Below are 27,778 nucleotides of genomic sequence, written 5' to 3' on the forward strand. Positions count from 1 at the left end.
ATGACAAGTAGAGTAAACCGTTTTATAACCAGAGGTAACATAAAAAAACAGCATACTTTAATAAGTTCCAACAGAGTATAAAATCCTTCCAAGAAACATGGCTTCACGTTTCTGCCACTGAACAAGAGGAATTAAGGACTGGTAGCTGGCAGGCTTCTCTGTGGTATCCTAATCTCCTGATCTATTATTTATGGCTTGTGGATAGGCTATGATGCATGTCTACGTCAAATGGACAAAAGGGAGGTGAGGGGGAGAGAGAAATAGAATGAGGAGATGGAAATTCAGATATGATACATGCAGATAAAAAAGAAGGAAGTCTAAACAAAATATATTGCACAAATATATAGATCTATCTATTTAGGTGTGTATACATGACACTCAGGTGAATGATACTATGATGAATAGAGAAACCCAGCCCATCAACCAGGAGATTTCTGGAACACATTACTTGTAAAAATCGATAGCTAACCTAAGCAATACTTAACTGGTACACAATTCCGGGACCCCACTGCCTGTCACATCTATTACACATCCAATGCAAACAAACTGACCGCCATCAATGTAACTTATTAGCACGTAGCTTCTAGACACCTTCCCCTTTACATGCTGGTACTCTATAAATGTATGGATGACAGGTCTGCCTTATAAGTACTGTTTAAGAATTAATAACAAAATTGTAGAAGTGATGAAATGTATTTATATTTATGCTGAAAAGTATTCTCCGAGGGGAGACGGTGAGACGGCTTGTTAAGAGGAGAGGGTAGGAATGACTCATACATGACAGAACGTGTGATACTGAGAATGAAAAGGGGGAAGGGTGTCAAGAAATAGATAATGAAAGAGAAATGTTCTTATAATAGAGAAAAATAAGAAGAAGAATGAGGGCGACCATAAAATATATTTGGGAAACCAGATCTGCGATGCCAGTTGGACGGTAAAACCCTGTGCATACATTATTACTGGTTACAAAAGCCTCTGAGGATCAGGGGTTCGGAAAAGGTGTGTGACATCTGTTCCTATTCTTCATTTGGTGTAATTGATTGTTAAAAAGCCAAGAAGCGCCTACTTAGGAACGTATTGCAAGAACCGAACTATTCCCGTTTTTGTATAGTTAAAAACAATCCAAGCTGTAGGTGCCTGCAAATCTATTGCAAACCCTTCTGATTCCCAATGGGTCAAGAGGTGACTCCCAGACACCCCAAAAAGATAAATATAGAGAGCCCGGCTGGAGACTCTTTCCTGAGCGAGGCCTTGTAGCAGCACATCCTGAGTAGAAGGTAAGAAGTAGGAGGGGGGGGCAACCTGAATGAGGTCCCTCATGAACATTTCCAGACACATATAGCCAGGCTGCCCCCAAAAAACATGTATAGAAGGTTCTTGACTTCATGGGTGATCTCAAAACCAAAGCCTTCCCCAATCACCACATGCCACGAGGAACCAAACTTCTTGTCCATTGTCTCTTTTATCATCTTTGCTGCACTCTGAAATGTACAAAGATTAAGAATTTCCATTAGTTAATTTCCATCTAAAGGACTTTCCAGTTTTGTGTAAAGATGTTTATTATGAACTGTCAGAATTCTGACTTAAAGGGGTACTCCGCTGCTAGACATCTTATGCCCTATCCAAAGGATAATGTATAAGATGTCTGATCGCAGGGGTCCCGCTCCTGGCCCCCCCTGCGACTTTCTGCAGCACCCGTCGCTCTATACAAACACCAGGTTTTAGTGGCAGAGGACGTGACGTCTCAGCCTCGCCCCTCTCGACGTCACGCTACATCGCCTCCATTCATGTCTATGGGAGGGGGAGTGTCGACCAACACGAATGGAGGGGGCATGTTGTGACATCATGAGGGGCGAGGCTGTGATGTCACGATCACGGCTTCCAGCTCAGAGCGTTCTGAACAAAATTATCACAACGCTGGAGCACCGGAGTACCCCCTTTAATGTTTTATTCTCCATGATCTACAATACTTCTCACTGTCATTCATGTTTACATCTAGATGTTTTTGCACATACGTGTAACAAAAGGAGCGCTGGTGCGCTTAACATAAAGTTAACCAAAACCACATGAAGTCTATTCTGCAAATTTGCACCGTTTTGGAATACTGATGTTTTTTACCCAGAAAAAAACGGGACATAAATGTGCATTTGCAAACTGCACAAATTTGCAGTAAAAACCCATTGCAGGTGTGGATTCGGCCAAACTTGTTTAGCCTCATTCTTTATAATTAACCAAAAAGGTTTCAATTCACGGACAGAGATCTCGACAATGGTCAAAAGCTGACACAATGAAAGTTGCATTCATTTACATTAAACAAACATAAAATGGGAAAGTACCTTAAAGGGGTTATCCAGGAAAAAAAATGTTTATATATCAACTGGCTCTAGAAAGTTAAACAGATTTGTAAATTACTTCTATAAAAAAAAAAAATCTTAATCCTTTCAGTATATATGAGCTACTGAAGTGGAGTTGTTCTTTTCTGTGTAAGTGATCTCTGATGACACCTGTCTCAGGAACTGTCCAGAGTAGAAGCAAATCCCCATAGCAAACCTCTTCTACTCTGTGCAGTTCCCGAGACAAGCAGAGATGTCAGCAGGGAGCACTGTGGTCAGACAGAAAAGAACAACTCAACTTCAGCAGCTGATAATTATTGGAAGGATTAAGATTTTTGAAAGCGTATCAGTAAGAGCCAACAAATTTTTTTATTTTTTTTTATATATCACTCAGTACCTAATCCTGACCATGTACATTTAATTTTTATGTCTAGCACATTTTTATTACACTTTTAATTTAGCTCACTAGTCTGAATTCCTCTCAAAGGGAGGGGGTGTGGCCTCACTGTGCAGGTCTCCGCCCCCTCCCTCAGTATACTGTCTGCTCACATCTCCCCTAGCATTAGCAAAACTACAACTCCCAGCTTGTCCTCACTGACAGTAGCGGGACACAAGCTGACAGTGGGAGGATTTTTCCTCCAGGTGTGAGCCCTGCACTCACAGCTGTCAATCAAGGAGGTGTGTCCATGACATAGGTGATGACGCATGGACACAGCAGGACTAGTATGTCTTCAAGCAGGCAGGGAGAGCAGTTGTTTGACTGGCTTTTTCAGAATGAAATACTGAAAGTTTTCTAATGAAAGCAATTGCAAAACCTTTTGGTATTGTATGCTTTACAACATAGCAAAAGTTTGTATCTGACAGTGCCCATTTAATAGAAGTAATTTACAAATCTGTTTAACTTTCTGGAGCCAGTCGATAGAGATATATAAAAATAAAGTTTTCCCTGGAATACTCCTTTAACCTATGACTTCTCTGCAACACCAACTAGCATTTCAGAATAAATTGTAGCAGACTGTCCTGCTGGTTCAGGCAGCATGAAGCACCTGACAGGTTCTCTTTAAGGAAAGAAAAAAAAATACAAGATTGCCTTCTTCGCTGACATGTGACACATTCCTCTCGTGTCACATCCAACCTTTACATCATGAGCTGCAGAAATTGATTTGTCTGCACAGCATGAAGTTAAATGTTTTTACCATGGCCCATATAGGAGATTGAATGGGAATACGTTTAACCCCTTGAAGAATATCACCTCACAAAATAAACAAGAGGGCTTCAAGGGCAATAACTGGCTTCTGAAATAGGAACTGTGAAAATTTTACACATAGAGCTTGTTATACAAGGTCATTAGATTATCGCTGGAATCATGTAGTATTTAAAATGATCCTTGGTCGGCCACATCAAACAGGAGATATGTGACCGACGGTGTAAGTGAAGATCTGCATGAATAATCCAGATATAATTTGCATGGCCGTACCCGCACAATAATTGACCCATGTAAAAGGCTCCTTCAACAAGCACTCATCTGCTCTTGTCTGGCAGCCATCTAAAAGAACCCCAAGAATCATTTAATCCTCCTCCAAAAGAGAATATATTGTAATAGGACGCTAAGCAAAAATGACATATACTCCCAATGTATAAACAGTAAATGGTATGGACGGTCATTACTGTGTGTGTGGCCTAACGCTCACTTGATGAGTTTCTGAAAATAAAGGTGAGGATGTAGGGATAACCAAGATCTCCAGTGTTACCATGAGGGCATGTTTACCTGTTAATTTGGAATTTGACAAAATTTCCTCATAAGAAATCTGAGGCTGATGCTCGGATTTCTGTTGCAGAATAGTTGAGCTTTTGCAGTTTTTAGGGGTAGCAGATTCCTATGAGGATTGAATGAGGGTGTGCGAAAACCTTTGTTTGCTTATTTATAGTCTGCTGAAATAAGGAGTATATTATTTATTTATGCACATTATTTTCAGCAGCAGAATCAAAAATATTTTAGTTACACGTGAATGGGGTTGTGAAAACACCATTCATTTGTATGCAAGAAACCTGTGTCAAACACGTGTGAAGAACGTTTGAACGCTAAGGGGGCTCTTACTCAGTGCAGTTATAAAGTCAAAACCAGGTGGGGATCATAGTAAAGTAGACAAAATAAAGAATAGATACCAATTTTACTAAAAAATAATAATAAAATGTGTTCTATCTATTATTTAAAGGGGTACTCCGTTGGAAAACGTTTTTTCTTAGATGGTGCCAGAAAGTTAAAAAGATTAGTAAATTACTACTATTATCAAAACATCTTAATCCTTCCAGTACTTATTTGCTGCTGAATACTACAGAGGAAATTCTTTTCCTTTTGGAACACAGAGCTCTCTGCTGACATCACGAGCATAGTGCTCTCTGCTGACATCTCTGTCCATTTTAAGAACTGTCCAGAGTACTGTCCAGTGGACAGTTCCTAAAATGGACAGAGGTGTCAGAAGAGAGCACTGTGCTCATGATGTCAGCAGAGAGCACTGTGTTCAAAAAAGAAAATAATTTCCTCTGTAGTATTCAGCAGCTAATAAGTACTGGAAGGATTAAGATTTTTTAATAGAAGTAATTAACAAATCCGTTTAACTTTCTGGCACCAGTTGATTTAAAAAAACAAAAACAAAAAAAAAAAAAAAAAACAGTTTTCCACCGGAGTACCCCTTTGGTCTTGGCTTCAAAAGAGCAGCAAAACTGCACTGTGTAAGAGCACCCTTACTGACATTTAAAAACTTTTTCCCTGTTGTCCGATCATGTCAAATGTTGGGATCTCACTGTGTCTCCCTCCAGAAACCTGCTGCCATTAGGAGTTTTAAGCAGCCTTTTACAGAGAAAAGGGGAGAGAGGCCCGTGCTGCCTGGGCAACATGTCAAAAGTTGTATTAAATGACATTAACCCTTTAAGGCAAGTCCTATTATTTAACAATGTACCATCCGCATTGTTATCCCTGCCATTCACTTGGAGAGCAGTGTGCTCAGCCTACCACATGCTGTACAATCTACTGCAGTGGTAGGAGAGCCTTTTATCATGGATCTGAACACTGACATTACCTCATTATTACTGGCAAACTTTTCACAGGCTGTAACACAAAGCTCCATGGTTTCTACTCGCATCTCTTCTGGCATGTCTGTGTGCTGGAGGGAGAAAACACCCACTGTTATAATAAGCCTTTGGCCCGGGAAATGCTGTTATTACCACTGCAGCATATCATGAGTAACTGTAACTATATATACACTACATGGCCTAAATTATGTGGACAACCCCCAAAATAAGTAGTTTTGTCTTTTTTGGTCACAACCATTGCCTATAATCTCCATAGACAAATATTAACACAATCTGAAGAGCTCTGTGACTTTCACCATCGCACCCGAATAGGGAGTCACCATTCTGTCATTCTTCTGTCAGGTTAGATCTGGTGCTGGAGAGAGTGAATATAGACTGTCTACAGATAGAAAGTGGCTTTTACTAATGTGTTCCAAGCGGCTTATTCCATCACAGGGACTGGTTATTGAGTGTTTTATGGCATAGTAGCCAAACACAAGCAAACACATTAGGTGAATGGCTTCCAAATCTATCATATTTGGTCAAATGTTGGGTTAAAGGGGTACTCCGCTGCTCAGCGTTAACAAACTGTTCCGAACGATGGAGCCGGCAGCTTGTGAAGTCATAGCCCCGCCCCCTCATGACATCACACCCCACCCCCTCAATGCAAGTCTATGGGAGGGGGCGTGACGGCTGTCACGCCACCTCCCATAGACTTGCATTGAGGGGGGCAGGGCATGACATCATGAGGGGGTGGGGCTATGATGTCACGAACTGCCGGCTCCATCGTTCGGAACAGTTTGTTCCAAACTCTGAGCAGTGGAATACCACTTTAAGGAAAGATTGGGCAGGTGGATTTCAACATGTCTAACAATTTTGTTTTCCATGGAGGTTTGCCATTGCTGAGCATGGATATGAGGGTCAAGGCAAAAGAAATGCAGCAAGTGATAACAGTGTGCTCCAAAAATTCTGGAAATGTGCAAAGATCCAGTAAAAAAAAAGTTTTCCTAAAGTCAGTAAGTTTGGTGTGGGAATAAATAGAAGGAACTTAAGTGCCGTGATCACAATCTCAAGCATGGCCTCAATATTGCTATTCTTCTAGTGGAAAACCTTCTTAACCCCTTAAGGACTCAGGGTTTTTCCGTTTTTGCACTTTTGTTTTTTCCTCCTTACCTTTTAAAAATCCTAACCCTTTCAATTTTCCACCTAAAAATCCATATTATGGCTTATTTTTTGCGTCGCCAATTCTACTTTGCAGTGACATTAGTCATTTTACCCAAAAATGCACGGCGAAACGGAAATAAAAATCATTGTGCGACAAAATCGGAAAAAAAACGCCATTTTGTAACTTTTGGGGGCTTCCGTTTCTACGCAGTGCATATTTCGGTAACAATTACACCTTATTATTCTGTAGGTCCATACGGTCAAAATGATACCCTACTTATATAGGTTTGATTTTGTCGCACTTCTGGAAAAAGTCATAACTACATGCAGGAAAATTTATACGTTTAAAAATGTCATCTTCTGACCCCTATAACTTTTTTATTTTTCCACGTACAGGGCGGTATGAGGACTCATTTTTTGCGCCGTGATCTGAAGTTTTTATCGGTATGATTTTTGTTTTGATCGGACTTTTTGATCACTTTTTATTCATTTTTTTATGGTATAAAAAGTGACCAAAATACGCTTTTTTGGACTTTGGAATTTTTTTGCGCGTACGCCATTGACCGTGCGGTTTAATTAATGATATATTTTTATAGTTCGGACATTTACGCATGCGGCGATACCACATATGTTTATTTATTTATTTTTTTACACTTTTATTTTTTTATGGGAAAAGGGGGGTGATTCAAACTTTTATTAGGGAAGGGGTTAAATGACCTTTTTTTACATTTTTTTTGCAGTGTTATAGGGACCTATAACACTGCACACACTGATCTCCTATTCTGATCACTGGCGTGTATTAACACGCCTGTGATCAGCATTATCAGTGTTTGACTGCTCCTGCCTGGATCTCAGGCACGGAGCAGTCATTCATCGATCGGACACCGAGGAGGCAGGTAAGGGCCCTTCCGATGTCCGATCAGCTGTTCGGGACGCCGCGATTTCACCGCGGCGGTCCCGAACAGCCTGACTGAGCAGCCGGGATACTTTCAGTTTCACTTTAGAAGCGGCGGTCAGCTTTGACCGCCGCTTCTAAAGGGTTAATACCGCACATCGCCGCGATCGGCGATGTGTGGTATTAGCCGCGGGTCCCGGCCGTTGATGAGCGCCGGGACCGAAGCGATATGATGCAGGATCGCGGCGCGATCCCGCTTCATATCGCGGGAGCCGGCGCAGGACGTAAATATACGTCCTGCGTCGTTAAGGGGTTAAAAAACTGTAGGAGGAGAAGAAAGGGAACCAGCAATACGAATACTCTTATTTATGTAACAAGCAAACACAAATGGGCTGTCAAGATGTCTAAATAGTTTTGGTCTTTTGGTATGTATATCTCTGCTCACATACACATGTGCATTAGCATATACAATGTTGTGAAATCATTATACAGTCATGGCCTTAAATGTTGGCACCCCTGAAAATTTACAAGGTTACAAGTCCATCTCTAGAGATCCAGATTTGCCTTTGTCCACAGTGCACCACATTATCAAGAAGTTTGCAACCCATGGCACTGTAGCTAATCTCCCTGGACGTGGACGGTAGAGAAAAATTTATGAAAGGTGTCAACGCAGGATAGTCCGGATGGTGGATAAGCAGCTCCAAACAAGTTCCAAAGATATTCAAGCTGTCCTGCAGGCTCAGGGATCATCAGTGACAGCGCAAACTATCCGTCTACATTTAAATAAAATGAAATGCTATGGCAGGAGACCCAGGAGGACCCCACTGCTGACACAGAGACATAAAAAAACAAGACTACATTTTGCCAAAATGAACTTGAGTAAGCCAAAATCCTTCTGGGAAAACGTCTTGTGGACAGATGAGACCAAGATACAGCATATCATTCTACTGTTTACTGAAAACGGAATGAAATATGGTGAAGGTTCAATGATGTTTTGGGGTTGTTTTGCTGTCTCTGGCACTGGGTGCCTTGAATGTGTGCAAGGAATCATGAAATCTGAGGATTACCAATGGATTTTGGGTCGCACTGTATAAGCCAAGTGTCAGAAAGTTGGGTTTGCGTCCGAGATCTTGGGTCTTTCAGCAGGACAATGACCTCACCCAGAAATGGATGGCAACAAAGCGCTGGAGAGTTCTGAAGTGGCAGCAATGAGTCCAGATCTAAATCCCATTGAACACCTGTGGCAAGATCTTAAAATTGCTGTTGGGAAAATAAGAGAGACCTTGAGCAGTTTGCAAAGGAAGAGTGGTCCAACATTCCGGCTGAGAGGTGTAGGAAGCTTATTGATTGTTATAGGAAGCGGCTGATTTCAGTTATTTTTTCCAAAGGGTGTACAACCAAATATTAAGTTAAGGGTGCCAATAATTTTGTCCAGCCCATTTTTGGAGTTTGGTGACATTATGTCCAATTAGCTTTTTTTCCTTCCTTTTTTGGTTTAGTTCCAATACACACAAAGGGAATAAACATGTGTATAGCAAAACATGTGTTACTGCAATCCTTTTCTGTGAGAAATACATCATTTTCTTGAAAAATTTTAGGGGTGCCAACATTTACAGCCATGACTGTAGATAGATTAAAAAAATCCAGTAAGCAAGCTCACCACTAGAAGTCACTGTACCTAAACTAAATATTACAAAGAAATGGGATCTGTGAAGATCTGATTACTGGATTGCCCATTGGTTGTAAAAAATGGGGGCAACTGGTCCATGTTTGCAGAGTAGTGGTCTCTCTATTAAAAACAATAGGTGACATGGAAAAGGAAGAAGTGATGTTTCCATATCTCTACTGACTGTGTGGGCAGAACTAGAGGGGGGTCATACACTATAGGTAAATGAAGGTCAAATCCTCTGGTTGTGGTTACCTATTTATAATGTATATAATTGTGTAAAGTCTCCTCAAGGAAAAAACAGGCATGCTTCACAGAGAAATCGAACGTAACAGTCTTTGGCTGAATAAGTATTATTTGTATCTAAAAAGGGTTGTCCCAAGAGAGATACTCATATTCTATCCACAATATAGGTGATAAGTGTCTGACTGTTAGGGGCCGCACTGCTGGGCCCTCCACTGATCAAGAAAATTGGGGTCCCATTTCCTCCATTAGAATGGAGCCACAGCTGAGGAAGTGCACTGCTGATCCATAAAGTCTCTACGGAACTGATGGAGATAGCAAAATGCTGTTCTCAGGTTTCCCTGCCAGTGCCAAAGAGATTGTATAGAAAGCAATGCACATGCTCAAATGCCACTTCATTCATACAGAGAACAAGGCTCCCCTGTTCTTGTGATCACTAGGTGTCCCAACAATCAGACACATCACTTATCCACAGGATAGGTGAAAAGTATAGCTTTTATTTTAACCCCCTTTAAAGGCTATGAACGCCTCCTCTACACTCATTCATTTGTGGTCATGGCTCGAAAGGCCGTACGAGCAAGTATACGAAAAAAGGAGAACAAGAGTACTTACCGTCCTGAGCCTTGGAACCCCGGTAGACCTAGTACAGAATTATGAAATACAAACAGCGGATGAGGTGTGCCCAATAACCGCGACTGAGGGCACGCCTATAGAGGGCAAAGAGTCAAGAGTAGGGTGTAACTCTATTTTATTTGTATCACAACGCCAAAACTTTGAACACATTAGCCATTTCGGTAGAGGGATCCGGAATGTACCGGTCAAAACAGCTGGAGTTCCAGCGGCCTAGCTTCTTAATGATGTGAGCTGGGACATCATGTTTGGAGGCTGCGGAGGCCGTCCCGATCCTGAATGAGTGTCCTAAGATGACAGCGGGATCATGACCTAGCATGGTGACTAGGGAGCGGACGTATCTGATAAACTGGGAGGAAGACAGAGCATGCCCAGCCACCGGGAGGAGCGGACTGTCCACTGCTTGCCCGGACAGCATTGAGAGGAGGTCGGTGAGAGACGAGACTGGGCACCACTGATGTGAGGTGGGGAAATATCTGATGGATGCTCCCCATCTGCAGGTTTTAGTGGATGGTAGGGTGAAGGTGAAACCTAGCCTGTTGGATGATAGCTGGCTCAGGGTTGGCCCGGGTGCTCTGCAGCCAGTGCGCGTGAACTACCCCGGTCTAAGGAAGCCGTAAAAAGCAAGGTGTATGGCAGCTTTGATGACCGTGCTGAGGTGAAAACCAAAAGGGTGCGTGTCCAGTAAGGAAGACATAGCCCGGAAAAGATCCCCCGTGACCGGTGCGCGAGAAAGAGATTTGGGGTGCGACAAGGCTGAAATACCTTTGAGTGCTGCTTTGATCGGATGAGCAGAGTGTAGAGAAGAGGCGTGAGGGTGCGAGAGCGACCTGTGGTGTTGAAGACCTGTTAAGTGAAGTTTGTATGGTGTTCTCGGATAAGTGTAAAGAAGAATGGCAAAAACCAACAAAAGCTAGGGCAGAGTGTAAAGTGATTGTGGGGGAAAGCCCTAAGCCCTGCATGAAGGAGGTAAAAACCGCCAAAGCGGTATCATAAGCCCGGATCGTGCTGGGAGCTAAAGACTTCCTGATTAGAGTGTTGGCAATGGAGACGTATCTGGCTAGTCCGTCAGCAGTTGTTGGAACGGAGGCACCGGGACTCCGACCCGGTCTGCGTCTGGTTGTACCTGAAAAAACACACTGAATTTAGCCCGAGAGAGTGCATCAGCCGCCAAGTTCTTCCTACCTTCTATGTGTTCGATCAAAAAATGGAAATTGTGCTGGAGAGACAATAAAATGAACCTCCTGACAAAGCGCATTATGTGGGGAGACCTAGAGCGTCCTTTGTTGAGAATGCCGACTGTAGCGGAATTGTCGCACAAAAATCGAACTGTGGAGTTGGCCCAGGAATTTCCCCAGACAGCAGCGGCGGCTACGATGGGAAATGTTTCAAACAGGGCTGAAGTTACTCTGAAGTCAGGAATGTTGAGGATCTCAGCTGGCCAGGGGCCGGCTAACCACTTGTTCCCGAGAATGGCTGCGAAGCCAACCGATGAGGCATCGGACACTATTGTCGGGGACCCGTCTGATAAAGGGGAACGAAGAAAGAGACACCGTTCCAGCTCTCCAAGAAGTGATCCCACATGAGTAGGTCAGCCATCGCCTCGTTGTTGATGTGAATAACATGCCTCTGACCTGATACTGAGGGGAGAAGGTCCAAAAGTCTGGATATGAAGGCTCTCCCCTGCGGGATGATCCTCATAGCGGAAGCCATCATGCCCAGGAGGCTCTGGAGTTCGACCCTGGTTACTGTGCGACTCCTGGATAGGTTGTGTATCATCTCCCGGGTTCTGACTAGTTTCTCCTGGGGAAGCCTAGCCTGCATGCTTACAGTGTCTAGGATGACGCCCAAGAACACCAGCTGCCTGACGGGGCCCTCCGTCTTGTGTGGTGCCACTGGGACCCCGATTTCCTTGAACAGAGACAGTAGTGAAGTGAGGTTGAGAGGAGAGAGACTGGGATGTTCGAGTAGTAAGAAGTCATCCAGATAATGTATGACGTGCTGGCAGTCGGCCACGTTCTGGAGTGCCCAATGCAGTGCTGTGGCTAGTTGGTCAAAGAGCCAGGGGCTGCTCTTTGCCCCGAACGTGAGCTTAACTGCGAAATAATACTTGTCCAGCCACCTGACACCGTGCCATTGCCACAGGTCTTGACTGATCGGGAGTAGTTTAAAAGCGTCAGTTATGTCCGCTTTGGACAACCAAGTGTTCCTCCCTAACTGTAGGATGATCTGTATGGCTCGGTCAATAGTAGCATATTTCATGGAGAACTCGTCGGAGGGGATTAAAGCATTGATGCTAGGAATGATGGAGGAATAAGGCGCTGAGAGATCATAAATTAATCTTCTTTTATTGGAATATTTGCCTGTGGCAAGCCCCAGAGGGCTGACTCTCCAACATGAAAAAGGGGGCACATCAAAGGGACCTATCATGAAACCTTTTGCCAGTTCCAGCTGGATTAGCCCGGACACGGTCTCTGGCTCGGAAAGGGCTGATGACAGGTTACCACATTCATGCGTGCTTTGCGGCAAAGCGACCAAACCTGTGTGGAACCCATCGCAAAAACCTGCCACCAGCCATCTCACCCAGTCGGGCTCAGGATGACCAGCTAGGACCCGGGCGAGGACCTGGACCTGTACCACGCCTAGTCATGCCTGAGGGCCCTTCTGGGAGCAGATAGAGCTGGGGTGAGCCCTGAAACAAATGAAACACACATGTAGTAGTCTGCAATTGCTGTACACGCAGGAGGAAAGATTGAAGTTATTGCAGATCTGGGTCTTGCCCAGGTACCTCACTGGTCTACCGAGCCTATCTAAGGCGGCCATGTTCCTAGGAGCTGGAGGGGTGAAGGTGTTCAGGCTCCTACTGGTGCTGGGTTCCCCTAGGTTGCTGACCTGCGGGCACCAGCTGGAAGAATGCGTGGTCACCCCGCATGCGGTGCAGGAGGGGGCTTTCAGACCAGCAAAATGTTCGCAGTATAGCTCTGTGTCTATGGTCCCCCAGTTGGTGAAGTAGCCGAACTGAGCGTATGCGGCTGCTGCTTTTGCTGAAAAAGACTTGTGGTACTCTTAGAACGTGGTACCCCCGTATTTGTACGCCATCTGCACTACCCTGTGTAAATACAGATCCAACTCCTCCCTGCGGCCAGGGCTGACTGAACAGAGTACGTCCCTGAAAAGTCCAAATGCCAGCACAAACTCAGTGACACTCAACTTCCTGCTGAGCCTAGCGTCCTTGCTTTTGAACGTGACCGCCAGCTCCCCGCAGGCAACGGTTTTAGTATCATGTAAGTCCGTGGTGGCAATTAGCAGAGAGGCGAGGTTGACCTCTTTTCCCTCAAGGATGTCCTTTTTTATGGCTGCCGGGATGAAATGTGCGGGCGTGATGATCGGTGGAGGATGTGGCATACCTGAAGGCGTGGCCTGAGAGGTAGAAGCCGTGGGCGACGCTGCGGTCGGGACTGCTTCGTCGCTCCTGGAGAGTTCCATTAGGTGTAGCCTAGCCTTGAAGCCTGACACCGTCGTGAGCACCTCAGTCATCATAGTGTGAAGCTGAGACAAGGAGGCGCTTGAGACTTGGTCCTGGGCCGCTGCCTGGCTACCCCGGGGGGCTTGGTCAGCATTCAGCAAGTTGAATAACTCGCCCTTCCTAGCTGAGGCCGGAAAGGGGACACCCCTCCTTCTCAACTCTTCCATTAGCCTGGGGATGGTCCAGGACCTGTACGAGGGCAAGCTACCTCGGTCCGAGGCCCTGGCGGGAGTCTCAGGAACCGAGAGCGCCTCCTCGATATCCGCTGGCTGAGACATGCTGCTGGCAACCTGTCCGGGCCATAGAAGGGTGCCGGCAAAGAATAAGAGGAAAGAGAGAACAAAAAAAAATGACTAGTGAAAAAATACCATATATATATATATATATATATATATATATATATATATAGGTTTTTTTTTTTTTTTTTTTGCAGTTCTCCTGGCTACAGAAGGGAACTGACCTGCTGAATTTCCTGAAAAGCTTCAAACACCGGGAGTACTGACCGCACGGCAACGGCTTCCAGCTGTGGATATTTATGGAAAGATTAATTACACATGAATGTGACTGAACGAAGGGTGTGATGGAGGAAGGTGTGATACTGAAACTGAGGCTATGGTGGGAAAGGGTTGTTGTCACCTGAGAGAAATCCGGCGTGATTAGTAGGGCCTGCGTGCCCTGGAGGGTAACTGTGGCCTCCGTGCGTGAGGCTCCAAACGAAACCGAAGCGACCCCCACCCCCAGCCGAGCGGCGAAGGGGAGCGGGACTGTGTGGTGGGTCCCGGGAAACCCCTCCCCTTGGCCGGGGCAGTTCGTGGGGAGGCCGTCAGCGGCAGCATCCTCCGGCTGAGCTACGGCAGCGCTGCGGCGCCGGACGATGACGTCACTACCCCCCCCCCCCGGGCCAGAAGCCCCGCCCCGCCCAGCCAACGCACGAGGCAGGAGACGGCGTGGAAGCGGGGCACCAGGCCCGCACGGAGCGGCTGGACCGCCGAAACGATGGCGGCGCGGCTGAACCGGGGAGGTCCCCCACCCACACCCGGAAGCGCAGCACTGGGGAGAACGCCGCAGTGCAGGGCCCGACAACCCGTTCCCCCCCCCCCCCCCAGCCAGCCGAGCAAGTGTTGACGGCCGGCAGGAGAGGACGGGCCGCGCGATCCGCAGAAGCAGCGTTCCCCCAGAGCGGGCAGCGAGCAGGTAACAGGCGGGTAACCGGGACAGGGGCCTGGGGCTGCGGCAGGAGTGATACTCACCGACCTGAAACACGAAAATAACTGCAAACCAACTGCAAACGACTGACACCTCCGAGACGTACGCCCTAACACGGTATTCTGCAAGAGAGATACCGCCCACGAGTCATACGCCCCTACCTGTGGGAGAGGGGAGTTTATATACCCCACGCCACTCCCACAAATGCAGCCAATTAGGCTTTTTACTTATTGTTCATTTGTTTCCTAAATGCAAAATGAAGCAACTTTCTCTATAGTCTTCATTAGGATTTTGAACCCCTTAAGGACCAAGCGTTTTCCCGTTTTTGAACTTTCGTTTTTTCCTCCTTACATTAAAAAAATCATAACCCTTTAAATTTTGCACCTAAAAATCCATATGATGGCTTATTTTTTTTGCGCCACCAATTCTACTTTGCAATGACATCAGTCATTTTACCCAAAAATCGACGGTGAAACGGAAAAAAAAGATCAGTGTGCGACAAACTTGAAGAAAAAACACCATTTTGTAACTTTTGGGGGCTTCCGTTTCTACGCAGTACATTTTTCGGTAAAAATGACACCTTTTCTTTATTCTGTAGGTCCATACGATTAAAATGATACCCTATTTATATAGGTTTGATTTTGTCATACTTCTGGAAAAAATCATAACTACATGCACGAAAATTAATAAGTTTAAAATTGTCCTTTTCTGACCCCTATAATTTTTTAATTTTTTTTAACCTGTATGGGACGGTATGAGGGCTCATTTTTTTCACAGTACCATTTTTGTATTGATCTGACTTTTTCATAGTTTTTTTTATTCATTTTTTCATGATCTAAAAAGTGACAAAATACGCTATTTTGGACTTTGGAATTTTTTTGCACATAAGTCATTGACCGTGCGGTTTAATTAACAACACATTTTTATATTTCGGACATTTACGCACACGGCGATACCACATATGTATTTTTATTATGGTTACATATTTTTTATATGGAATTTGGGAAAAGGGAGTTAAGGGGTGTTTTTTTAAACTTTTTATTCAACTTTTTTTTTTTATTACACTTCTAGTCCCCTTAGGGGACATTTGGGAGGAATCATTAGATTCCTCATACAGATCAGTGTGGTTTCATAGAACCACATTGATCTTTGTGCTCTGCGCTCGATTGATAAAGCCTGATCCTGCCCAGGGATGGTTTAAATGTCCCTTTAGATGCTGCTGTCAACTTTGACAGCAGTGATCTAAAGGGTCAATAGGCGGCCGTGGCAACCGCCGCATGTCGGCTATTAATGCCACCCCCCAGCTACAGGAATCAGCTGGGGGCCGGCCGGTAGGACGTGGGCTTGGGTCGGGAACCGGTTAAATCATTTTCTGAGACAGATAAGGTAAATCAGACAGACTTATTGGGGGAGATTTTTTTAAAACCTGTCGAGAGGAAAAGTTGCTAAGTTGCCCATAGCAACCAATCAGATAGCTTCTTACATTTTCGAAAAAGGCTTCTGAAAAATAAAAGAAGAGTTCTGATTGGTTGCTATGGGCAACTTGGCAACTTTTCCTCTGGACAGGTTTTGATAAATCTTCCCCCATAGGCTTAAAGGGGTACTCCATTTGAAATATCTTATCCCCTATCCAATGGATAGGGGGATAAGATGTTAGATCGCGGGTGTCCCCGCGGTGGGGACCCCCACGATCTGCAGGCCGGCATCGGCGGTGTCCAAAACACAGAAGCTCGCAGCTTCCACGTTTGTAACATCACGCCACGCCCCCTCCATTCATGTCTATGTGAGGTGGCATGACATTTGGTACATTGCCGTCACGCCTCCTCCCGTAGATGTGAATGGAGGGGACGTGGCGGCCCGCATCCCCAGTCATCGAGCGCGGAGCAGACTTCGCTCCGTGCACCGAATGACAGGGGTGCCGCAGGGGTATCCAGCGGAGTAACCCTTTAAAGTGTATGGCCATCAAATTTCAGACTATGACAGTAAGCATAGATCTTGGAAAAAAGTAAAGAACTAAATTACAAAGTATAACAAAGTTGCGGAACTTTTCAATTTAATAAAGTACATTGCATTATTAATCACACTAATGATATGTTGAGGTGTATCGGGTAATGCAGAAGCTCGACAGTACAGCTAGAAAAAAAAAACTAAAATAAATAGATGATCAAGAAAGAAAAAAAAAAAAGATATATTACAGACACGCTACTTTATACATCTGTTTATATCTATATTATGCAGGACTGATTTAATAGGTGTAGCATGCTATGGTAAACCTGCAATGCTGGAGCAGAGGTCTTATTACCCGTATTAATGGGAAGCTGTGCATCCTCTTGTAGTCCGCCTCATCCTTCTTGCCCTCTCCAGGATCTGCCATGACTCTTTCTCTTCAAGTAACAGCAATTAGTGTTGTGCAAAACAGAACATATAGCGTAGCTTCAGGAGAACCAGCCGAGAGGTCGTGTTCAGATCCCTAAAGAAACAGAGTATATAATGTAGCATCAGCTATACCAATTTTCATTGTTCATCTGCTCGCCCCCCCCCCCTTCCTCTCTCCTATTAAATAAAAAAAGACGCCTTGATCTTTCTATCAAACCATGCAATGAGTCCTAGACTAGAAAAATGCATTCAGAGAGAGGAAAACAGTATCAAATGTTAGAAAATGTTCTGTGTGTGAACTTCGCTGCCACCGGCATGCAGATAAATTTATTTTTACTTCCAAACAAAAGCAGCTTATACATTAAAAGACAACTCTTCTTTGTATCACCGGGGTAACAAGAGATAGGATTGTGTTCAAAGAGAGAAAGCCACAAAGAAAGAAACCCTTTAAATGTTACACGACAGCTGCCAGGAGAATGATATGGTATGTATTTAAAGGGATATCACACTGTTTAAAGAGTACATATCATCACATTTTTTTTGGTATGTTATAGTTTATTAAAATATAAAACAACTTTCTAATTGGATTTATAAAGAAAAATGCTTTATTCTATGTCTATTTTCACTTTGAAACTGTGGCCACTAGGGGTCTCCCTAGGAGTCCCTGGCCGCAAGTGTTTTCAGTGATTTCGGACTCATGCCGGGCTGGCAGTGAGTCCAAAATCGCAGACGCTGCCCGAGTACGTGATGAGCTCAGCGCAGCTCCCCGCCTGTCAATCAGCCAGGTGGGAGCGAGCGCCGAGCTCGCACCAGTACAGGGCGCGGCAGCATTGTCCTCCGACGTTCCTCCTCTCTGTATGGCACGTGTAAAGCCAAGCAGAGAGGAGGAGACTCAGAAGCTGCCATCCCTGCACTGTGCTGAGCCTGTTTGCATGCTCCCGAGAGGGAGCACTGAATACAGGAAGCTGGCCACGGCAGGCATCAGATGACTTTGCGCCTGCCAGGCCATGCCCACTTGCTCCCCTCGCACACAGCTCCAAACTAGAGATAGTTAGAGTCAGGAACAGATGTTGCGGGGGATTAAGGAAGGTGTAGTTGATGATAAGTACTCTTTAATACACCTTAGGAAGATGCCAGGAGAATGATTCAGTCAGGCATGGGGTAATTTGGAAGGAAATACTATAATATACACATTTATAAAGTAACATACAGATGCAACATTTTCATAGAGTCAAGTTGATAGGATGCTGCCAGACATCTTGGGTACAAATAGTTTCGAGAGTTTGGGGGAGGCGGACAGAGTAAAGTGCATCACCAAGGTATCACCTGCAATAACCTGTTGTACAGCAAAGGATGCTCAGCACAAGGCCATAGACATTTTATCCCCTGGAGAATTGACGTTTTGCCCCCTTGTGATGTCACACCACGCCCCCTCCATTCATGTCTATGGGAGGGGTGTGACATCGTCCTGCCCCCTCCCACAGACATGATGGGGGCATGGCGTGACGTCATGAGGGGGCGTGGCATGACATCTCCAGTCCTGGAAACACAGAGGTTTCTGACACTGGAGCAGCAGCCCGGCATAGAATGTAGGTGCTGCATGGAGATCGCGGGGGTCCCAGCGGCGGGCTCCCGCGATCAGATATTTGGATAGGGGATAAGATGTTTATGGTCGGAAATACCCCTTTAACCCCTTAAGGACACATGACGTACTGGAACGTCATGTGTCCACTCCCGATCTATAACGCGGGGCCACGGCGTGGCCCCACGTCATAGCGGGTCGGGCCCGGCCTCTAACAACGGCCGGGACCCGTGGCTAATTGCGCGCGGCATTGATCGCTGTGCCGCGCGCTATTAACCCTTTAGACGCGGCGTTCAAAGTTGAACGCCGCGTCTAAAGTGAAACCGAAAGCATGCCGGCTAGCTCAGTGGGCTGTTCGGGATAGCCGCGGTGAAATCGCGGCATCCCGAACAGCTGACAGGACAGCGGGAGGGCCCCTACCTGCCTCCTCGCTGTCCGATCGCCGAATGACTGCTCAGTGCCTGAGATCCAGGCATGAGCAGTCATGCGGCAGAATCATCGATCACTGGTTTCTTATGAGAAACCAGTGATCAATGTAAAAGATCAGTGTGTGCAGTGTTATAGGTCCCTATGGGACCTATAACACTGCAAAAAAAAAGTGCAAAAAAAAAGTGAATAAACATCATTTAACCCCTTCCCTATTAAAAGTTTGAATCACCCCCCTTTTCCCATAAAAGAAAAAACACAGTGTAAATAAAAATAAAAATAAACATAAATGGTATCGCCGCGTGCGGAAATGTCCGAATTATAAAAATATATCGTTAATTAAACCGCACGGTCAATGGCGTGCGCGCAAAAAAATTCCAAAGTCCAAAATAGTGCATTTTTGGTCACTTTTTATATCATGAAAAAATGAATAAAAAGCGATCAATAAGTCCTATCAATGCAAAAATGGTACCGTTAAAAACTTCAGATCACGGCGCAAAAAATGAGCCCTCATACCGCCCCATACACGGAAAAATAAAAAAGTTATAGGGGTCAGAAGATGACAATTTTAAACGTATAAATTTTTCTGCATGAAGTTATGATTTTTTCCAGAAGTGCGACAAATTCAAACCTGTATAAGTAGGGTATCATTTTAATCGTATGGACCTACAGAATAAAGATAAGGGGTCATTTTTACCGAAAAATGTACTACGTAGAAACGGAAGCCCCCAAAAGTTACAAAATGGCGTTTTTTTTTTCAATTTTGTCTCACAATGATTTTTTTTCCCGTTTCACCGTAGATTTTTGGGCACAATGACTGACGTCATTACAAAGTAGAATTGGTGGTGCAAAAAATAAGCCATCATATGGATTTTTAGGTGCAAAATTGAAAGAGTTATGATTTTTTAAAGGCAAGGAGCAAAAAACGAAAATGCAAAAACGGAAAAAACCCCGGTCCTTAAGGGGTTAATAGGAAGATGTCACCATGCACGGGGGGTTTGGGAAATTGCCCCCAACCCGTTCACCAAGCAGGTCAATTTCATGAATCGAAAAATGGGTAGTGTGGTGGAGCAAAGGGACAGAGCGATGACCGGTAAGTATCATTGTCATCAGCACTATAAGCCTGTACAACAGATTAGTGTGAGTGATACTGATGACAGATTCCCTTTAATATGAGACAGGAGAAAACAGAGTGGGATTGTAAACTTTTAGTAAGCTCCCTCTAGTGGTGGCTGAAGATAACAAGAACTGTATCATTTTGTTGGCAGAAAATGGACCACCTGGTCCATCTAGTCCGCCCATATATATGTTTTCCTTTTTATCTTAGTATAGATGTTTATTTATTCCAGACATGTTTACATTCACTTACTGTAGATGTAACATCCACATCGGCTGCAGGTTTGTTTCAAGCATCTAATGCTCTATCAGCAAAATAATATTTTGTAATTTTTCTCTGTACTAATGTCAGATTATGTCGTCTTTGTTCTTTTGTGTAGTTTCTTATTAAAAATGCTTACCTTCTAATTGGTATTTAAAGGGGTACTACGGTGAAAACCTTTTTTCTTTTAAATCAACTGGTGGCAGAAAGTTAAACATATTTGTAAATTACTTCTATTAAAAAATCTTAATCCTTCCAGTACTTATTAGCTGCTGAATGCTACAGAGGAAATTCCTTTCTTTTTGGAACACTGATGACATCACGAGCACAGTGCTCTCTGCTGACATCTCTGTCCATTTTAGCAACCATGCATAGCAGATGTATGCTAAGGGCAGCATGGTGGCTCAGTGGTTAGCACTGCTGCCTTGCAGTACTAGTGCTCGTGATGTCATCAGAGAGAATTCCAAAAAGAAAAGAATTTCCTCTGTAGTATTCAGCAGCTAATAAGTACAGGAAGGATTAAGATTTTTTTAATAGAAGTAATTTACAAATATGTTTAACTTTCTGCCACCAGTTGATTTAAAAGAAAAAAGGTTTTCACCGGAGTACCCCTTTAACCTTTTAACACATTTAAAAGGTTCGGATCAAATTTTTAACTTTTTGCTGTTACGTCAGCATTGCCACTTAAAAGCAAGCGTCCGTGGTCACTGCACAAAGTGAATTTACTACAATATATGCTGGAGATCTAGCGCTATTCTCACGTTGTCTCTGCTGGCTTGGTCATTTTGCTGTGCACTTGATGGGCCGTGGTTAGCAGATGCACCAGTTGGGTAGGCTTAATTTATCATTGGCCCCTACTGTTTCCCTTCGCTCCCCTTGTAAATTGTAAGCCCTTGTGGGCAGGGCTCTCTTTCCCAGTCTGCCATTTACTACTACTACTACTACTACTACTACTACTACTATTATTATTATTATTATTATTATTAATATTAATAATAATAATAATAATAAGATAATAATTATTATTATTATAACAACATTTTCAAATGTACTCCAGTGACCAGCTGGTATATAAATGTATGTAATTTGTTCACCATATTTTGCATTCTCCGGGGGCTTCCCATCAGTAGTGCAAATTTATGAAGTGACGTGTGCTACATTATATATTCACTGTGCAAAAATCTGCCCTGATGTAATTTCTACCAAATGTCCAGTTATCAGAAGATCTTAACTGGATAAGCAACTGGAATTAAAATCCTGTGTTGTCTCTCTGATCCTAGTCACAGTAAACCCTCACCTGCTTCCTGCCACTCTGCTGCAGCCTTCTTTTCTGGTCTGTCTCTAGTTGAACATAGTACTGATCAGTGCTATGCCATTACGGTTTGGTGCTAAGCAATCGAGTGATTGCTATAAATAGTCCCCTATGGGAGTTTATTTTTTATGTGAATAAACCCCTCCTCCAATAAAAAATGTACTCACCTTTGAATAAACCCCTCTTCCAATAAAAATTGACCCTGCTTTACCATTTTACAAAAAAAAAAAAAGTGTATAAAAATAAACATATCTGATATCACCGCATGTCCAAACTATTAAAATATGTCAATGATCCTGTACGGTGAACGGTGTAAACTTAAAAAGAATCAAGAAACAGATTTTTACATAGTGATTTTGTTAAAAAGGTTAGTTTATTTTTTAAATCAGTACAATAATAGAAATGCTTGTAGAATTGGTCACACAAAAAAGCCCTCATATGGGTCTGTGGATAGAAAAATAAAAGAGCTATGGCTCTTAAAATGTGAGGAGGAAAAAACAGAAATGCAAAAATTAAGCTGGCTGTGTCCTTAAGGGGTTAAAACCCCATGTGTCTACAGCCACTGTATAAAAGTATATACAATGAAAAGGAGACCAGTCCTGTCTTGTATTGTTTGTGCATCACAGAAAAAAAGAAGAATCCCTTCTAGACCCCCCATGAAGGCTCCAGCCCCCTCCACTTTCTTTTAATGTTTAATGTCCCATAAACCCTCTGTAGGTGTTGTGTCAACACCGGGATCAATGCTTGTCACCTGCGAGAAGCAGACACAGTCCAATGGTGGTTTGGCTTTTATGTTTAGGCAGTAGGGTGATAAGAGCAAAGTCCCCTGCGCCCTCCAGGAAGAAGCAAACATTTTATTCTTACTGAGATTTAATGCCCGAAGCAAATTGTCTTTTATGGGTTTCATCTTGTAAAGTAAAGGGGTGAGGTCAGGTCCCACATACTGGTACAGTGATCCCTCAACTTACAATGGCCTAAACATAAAATAGTTTCAGCATACAATGGTCTTTTCTGGACCATTGTAACTTGAAACCAGACTCAATATACAATGCTACAGACAGTCCAGATCTGCAAAACATGTCAATACCCAGAAGAACTGACCAGAATGGGCATTTTAAAGGAGTTCTCCACCATAAGGTGATTTTAGTACATACCTGGCAGGCAATAATGGACATGCTTAGGAAGGATCTGCGCTTCTCTTGGGGCTAAATGACCGTGTCATGAGATTACCATAATACTGTGGCTATTTTTTTTTTATGAACTGGTATTTCCTGTTTGACTTTTCTTTTTTTGACTACAAATCCCACAATTTTCCTCCCTCCCACACATCAGCCACCCCCCCCATTGAAACATAAATGAGCTGCATCCATTCAAAAGACCTGTGGTTTTCAATCAGGGTGCCTACAGCTTTTGCATTAGTTGCAGATTGATCTCCCTCCCACCAAGCGATCACTCCACCCATTATTATTATTATTATTATTATTTTTTTTTTTTTTTTTTTTTTATAAAAAGGGTATTCCAACATCAAATGACAAAATGCTGCAGAAGCATATAGCATTGCCTGCCCCAGTTCGGAAACCCCAAAAATCCATTTGATTTACACATCTATAGTCCTTTTCCCTTCCATGTTAGAAACTCTCTTTTTGAGCAGTTGCTCAATACTACACTCCTGACAGTTTCCCACCCAGAGCTGCTGCTGAACAAAGCTTCAGAGCAGAACAGTCTGCTGTATTCATTCCCCGTCTGCTCCTCTGCCTATGGCATTGTTCAGAACAACAACAGTTTGCTAAAAGCAGCATGCTGTAAACACACCACATTCTCTCTAAATGTCCCAATATATATATATTATGACAGGGAGATAGTGTTATATGCCTGGGCTTGAATAATTTGCTATGAATTTAGGAGCCAGCAAAAAATTTTAGAAGCCAGGATGCTTCACATAACGTTACGTCATATGATGTCACGTGAAGTGGCTTATCGAAGCTTCCTTTTCTTCTTAAAAGCAGCTTAATATTGCAACTGATGGTCATTAGGTATGATGGCTATCGGGCAATTTTTTTTCATGGGGTTACTTGCACTTGCTATAAAGATCTTTATATCTGAACTACCAGTACCACATCCTCGCCATAACCACTTAGGAGTTGCACATGATTTGTATTCCATGCTACTGTACTCCCATCTGAAAAAAAACAAAAAACAAAACAAAAACAACTTATAATGCTCCAAGTGCATTAAAATAAGCAGTTTTACTTACCTCCAGGGCCGCCATCAGGGGGGTACAGCCAGTACTCCAGTAAGGGGCCCGGGCCCCAGCTGCACCCCCCCCCCCTGTAGAAGCCTGCAGCCCCAGCACAAAAGCAGAAGACCGCTGTTTAAAGTGGTCTACTGCTTCCAGGGGTGAATAGAGGGGGCCCGCCGCTGTCAGAGACATTACCTGCAATATCAGCACAGGGGCTGTAGCCGCACTGACAGTCTGTGAGAAGAGCAGAGGAGGAGAGCAGAGTGGGATGCCCTCACACTATTGGTGGAGCAGCAGGCACATACTTCCTGCTCTACACCAAAGATCCTGACACTCTGTTACCACTGGGAACACGATAAAAACAAGCAATCTCCAGGTAGCAGAGTGTGATCAATGGAAGCGCTGAGACCAGATAAGAAGTTAAAAGGATTTATTTCCCATAATGCAATGCATTTCACGGTCGCCCGCTTCCTCAGGCATGATGTGATGTGATGCCTGAGGAAGCGGGTGACCGTGAAACGCGTTGCATTATGGGAAATAAATCCTTTTACCTTCTTATCTGGTCTCAGCGCTTCCATTGATCCCACTCTGCTACCTGGAAATTGCTTGTTTTTATTGTGATTCTATTTCAGCGGGACGAAGCTGCAGAGACCCTTTGATGATACGCCCTGTTCCATTGTTGTACTTGATTGGAGTACAACTTCATGTGGCAAGCGCAATTCCCACTTAGCGTTACCAACTCACCTTTGTAGTTACACTACAGGGCGCATCCGTTTGTGCTTTTTTATTTCACCACTGGAAACAGGAAGACTTCCCATGCCCACAGCTGGGTCCCACCAAACAAAGTAAGTAACTTTCTGGGGAGGGGTGCAATTTGGGGATTAGTGGGAGGTACATAGGCACTCTCTCATGCAACAGCTGGAGGCACCCTGGTTTATAGACAACGAGGTAGTGTTTATTTACCTCAATCTCATTGTTTCTCAACCAGGTATTGCGTAGGGTCACACACAGTGCATCTGCAGCGCATTTCATGCCACGATAAGGTATGGAAGGCGGGTGCTCCAAACCTTACTGCACACACAGGGCTGCGACAGGGGCGTTATGTGTCTCTGCTAATAGCAGAATCCGCAACGCATTTCCCACTGCCCGGATTTTCCCAAACTTAAAATATGCTGTAGATCCGCTGGGTGCATCCTCTGCAGGATTTAAAGCTGCAGATATTATATTGTGTTCAGTCAATTAGCTCACATTGAAATCTGCAGCTTCAAACATGCACAGGATGTATGTGTGAATATACCCTAAGGGTACGTTCACACGCGCAGATTTTTTAGCGGGTTTTCCACTGCGTACTTGAAAGTGGGCGGGCTCTTCTCGACTGTCCGCAGCAGATTTTCCGCGGCGGAATGTACACTGCGGAAAATCTGCCGCAAGCCCCATTGAAGTCAGTAGGGTCTGGGGAGGATTTTCTGCAGCATAAATTCCGTTGCAGAAAATCTGCTGCAGACAGCCAGGAAGAGCCCGCCCCCTTTCAAATACGCAGCGGGAAATGCTCAAATAAATCCGCCCGTGTGAACGTACCCTAAGGGTGCGTTTACATGTGTGCGTATTTTTGCTGCAGATGTGCTGCAGTTTAGCTACCCATTGACTTCAATAAGGAACAAAATCTGCTACAGCAAATCTGCAGCAAAAATATGCACATGTGAACATACCCTTAGGGTCTGTTCACACGGGCGGATTAACTGCAGAAATTCTGCAGCGTTTTTTGCTACCATTGACTTCAATGGGTTTAAAGGAAAATCTGCAAATCTGCCTCTACTGCAGATTTTCTGCGGTAGCCAAATCCGCAGAAAATTCCGCAGGTAATCCGCCCGTGTGAACGGACTATTAGGGTAGGGTCACACGTAGCACACCTGCTGCATTTCTGATCCTGCGGATGCGCTACTGCTCGTCCCTAGTGTGCTTGTTTGTTCTGCTCGCAGCAGCAATCCGTTTTATAGGAGCAGACACAGAGGGAGCAACATTGAAACAATGGATGCCGGATGCTACACAACTGATGACAACTGATGTGTGTTGTCATCAGTTGTGTAGCATCCAGCGTCCATTGTAGATGCGTTCCCCTGTCCGGTGTCCAAATTGAGATGCCGGATGAATGTTAAAGGACAACTGCAGTGGTATGACACTTATCCCCTATCCACAGGATAGGGGATAAGTGTTTGATTGCGGGGGGTCCGACCGCTGGGGGACACCCCCTCAATCTCCCTAACGGGGCGCCGCCATTAGCAGTCATGGTGAGCGCTAAGGCGCGTAGCGTCGACCTAGAGGTCGCGGTGACGCCCCGTCTCCTCCCCGTCCCCATACAGTTCTATTGGGGAAGGCACGAACGCTGCCTCCCTGCCTCTCCCATAGAGATGTATGGAGGAGGCGTGCCGGCTGCAATGTCATGCTGCGGCCGGCACGCCCCTGCACGGGACAGCCGCGGCCCCGTATAGGAGATCATAGGGCGTTCCAGCGGTTGGACCCCCTCGCGATCAAACACTTATCCCCTATCCTGTGGATAGGGGATAAGTGTTAATCACGCTGCAGATGTCCTTTAACTGTCCCATTCAAATGAATGGGATCTGTTCTAGCGTCAGTTTCCCTTCAATCCAGTGCTGGAGGGAAAAGATTTCGGACGTCGGACAGGACTAAGTCCTTCTTTTATAATTCCCATTTCTATTAAATCCACTTCTGGCTTTGGCTCAAAAACTGAAGAATTGGGGGGAAAAAAAAAAAACTGCCATGTGCAAAACCAGGTCCATAAATTCAATATATACAGGTAAGGCAGTGTTTACACACATTAGAGGCCTTCATTGCAGATTACCCCAAATTTGTATCCCCCCCCCCCCTTAAAAAATAAAAAAAATAAAAAAGTCTTGTTGCTCACTCTGTTACTTTCATTTTTCTGTGGATATGATAGAATAGAAAGATGGCTTCGGCTGTCGGGGCATGCTGGGAGTTGTAGTTTTGCGACAGCTAGAGCAGTGGTCTCCAACCTGCGGACCTCCAGATGTTGCAAAACTACAACTCCCAGCATGCCCGGACAGCCAACGGCTGTCCGGGCATGCTGGGAGTTGTAGTTTTGCAACATCTGGAGGTCCGCAGGTTGGAGACCACTGAGCTAGAGGGTCACAATTTGGAGACCCCTGATCTAACTAACTGCACATAGAGTGCATGAGACAGCTGTTCACACTGGACTAAACTTTTTCATGCGTTTATATCAGCTCAATGAGAAATCACCTGGAGTGCGTTACCGCACAGCACAAAGAGCCCTCAGTGTAACGGATGAGCGGTTTCCCAAACAATGGGCAGACTCCCGGTGACTGCTGCCCCCGCCATAACTTTCCTATCCGACCCACTACTGCCCCGAGTCCGGTCTATCCCACCTCAATCCCGCTGCCTCCATTCACGTCTCCGCTATGTCGTTCACTTTTGTTCTTTCTGGGTCTATTCTTTCCCACAGGACAACGTGCACATTGTGCGTTCAGCCGCCGTACTTTAAAAATAAAAAGTGCTACCACCGCGCAATGACTTACCGCAGCCCGGGACGGTCCGCATCGGTGTCTGACTTCACCCAGCGTCCCTGCGCTTTCCGTTGCTATGCCGCGGCCCAGGCCTCCCCTGGCAACCACAAGCAAACCCGGAAGCGGAGCCACCGAGTTGAAGACCACGCCCCTTCCCTCTTCACACGCCG

At 44.7% G+C, this 27,778-nt stretch overlaps 1 protein-coding gene across 1 annotated transcript; it reads right to left on the reverse strand.

The window, feature by feature from the left end:
- On the reverse strand, positions 1-27,778 carry DNAL4 (dynein axonemal light chain 4). Its single transcript, XM_056523886.1, has 4 exons — positions 27,621-27,778; positions 17,038-17,205; positions 5,414-5,497; positions 1-1,481 (listed from the first exon to the last, which is right to left on the reverse strand). The coding sequence occupies exons 2-4, from the start codon at positions 17,107-17,109 to the stop codon at positions 1,317-1,319; spliced, it is 321 nt and encodes a 106-aa protein (XP_056379861.1). The 5' UTR covers positions 17,110-17,205; positions 27,621-27,778; the 3' UTR covers positions 1-1,316.

This window comes from Hyla sarda, chromosome 6, assembly GCF_029499605.1.
Source record: "Hyla sarda isolate aHylSar1 chromosome 6, aHylSar1.hap1, whole genome shotgun sequence".
Taxonomy (NCBI): domain Eukaryota; kingdom Metazoa; phylum Chordata; class Amphibia; order Anura; family Hylidae; genus Hyla; species Hyla sarda.

Excerpts from the sequence above, each read along its gene's own strand:
- DNAL4 (XM_056523886.1), bottom strand. The coding sequence starts at position 17,109 with ATGGCAGATCCTGGAGAGGGCAAGAAGGATGAGGCGGACTACAAGAGG. Across the intron at positions 5,498-17,037 it reads ACAGCTTCCCATTAATACGG|CACACAGACATGCCAGAAGA; the intron begins GTAATAAGACCT and ends TTCTCCCTCCAG. Across the intron at positions 1,482-5,413 it reads AGTTTGCCAGTAATAATGAG|AGTGCAGCAAAGATGATAAA; the intron begins GTAATGTCAGTG and ends TGTACATTTCAG.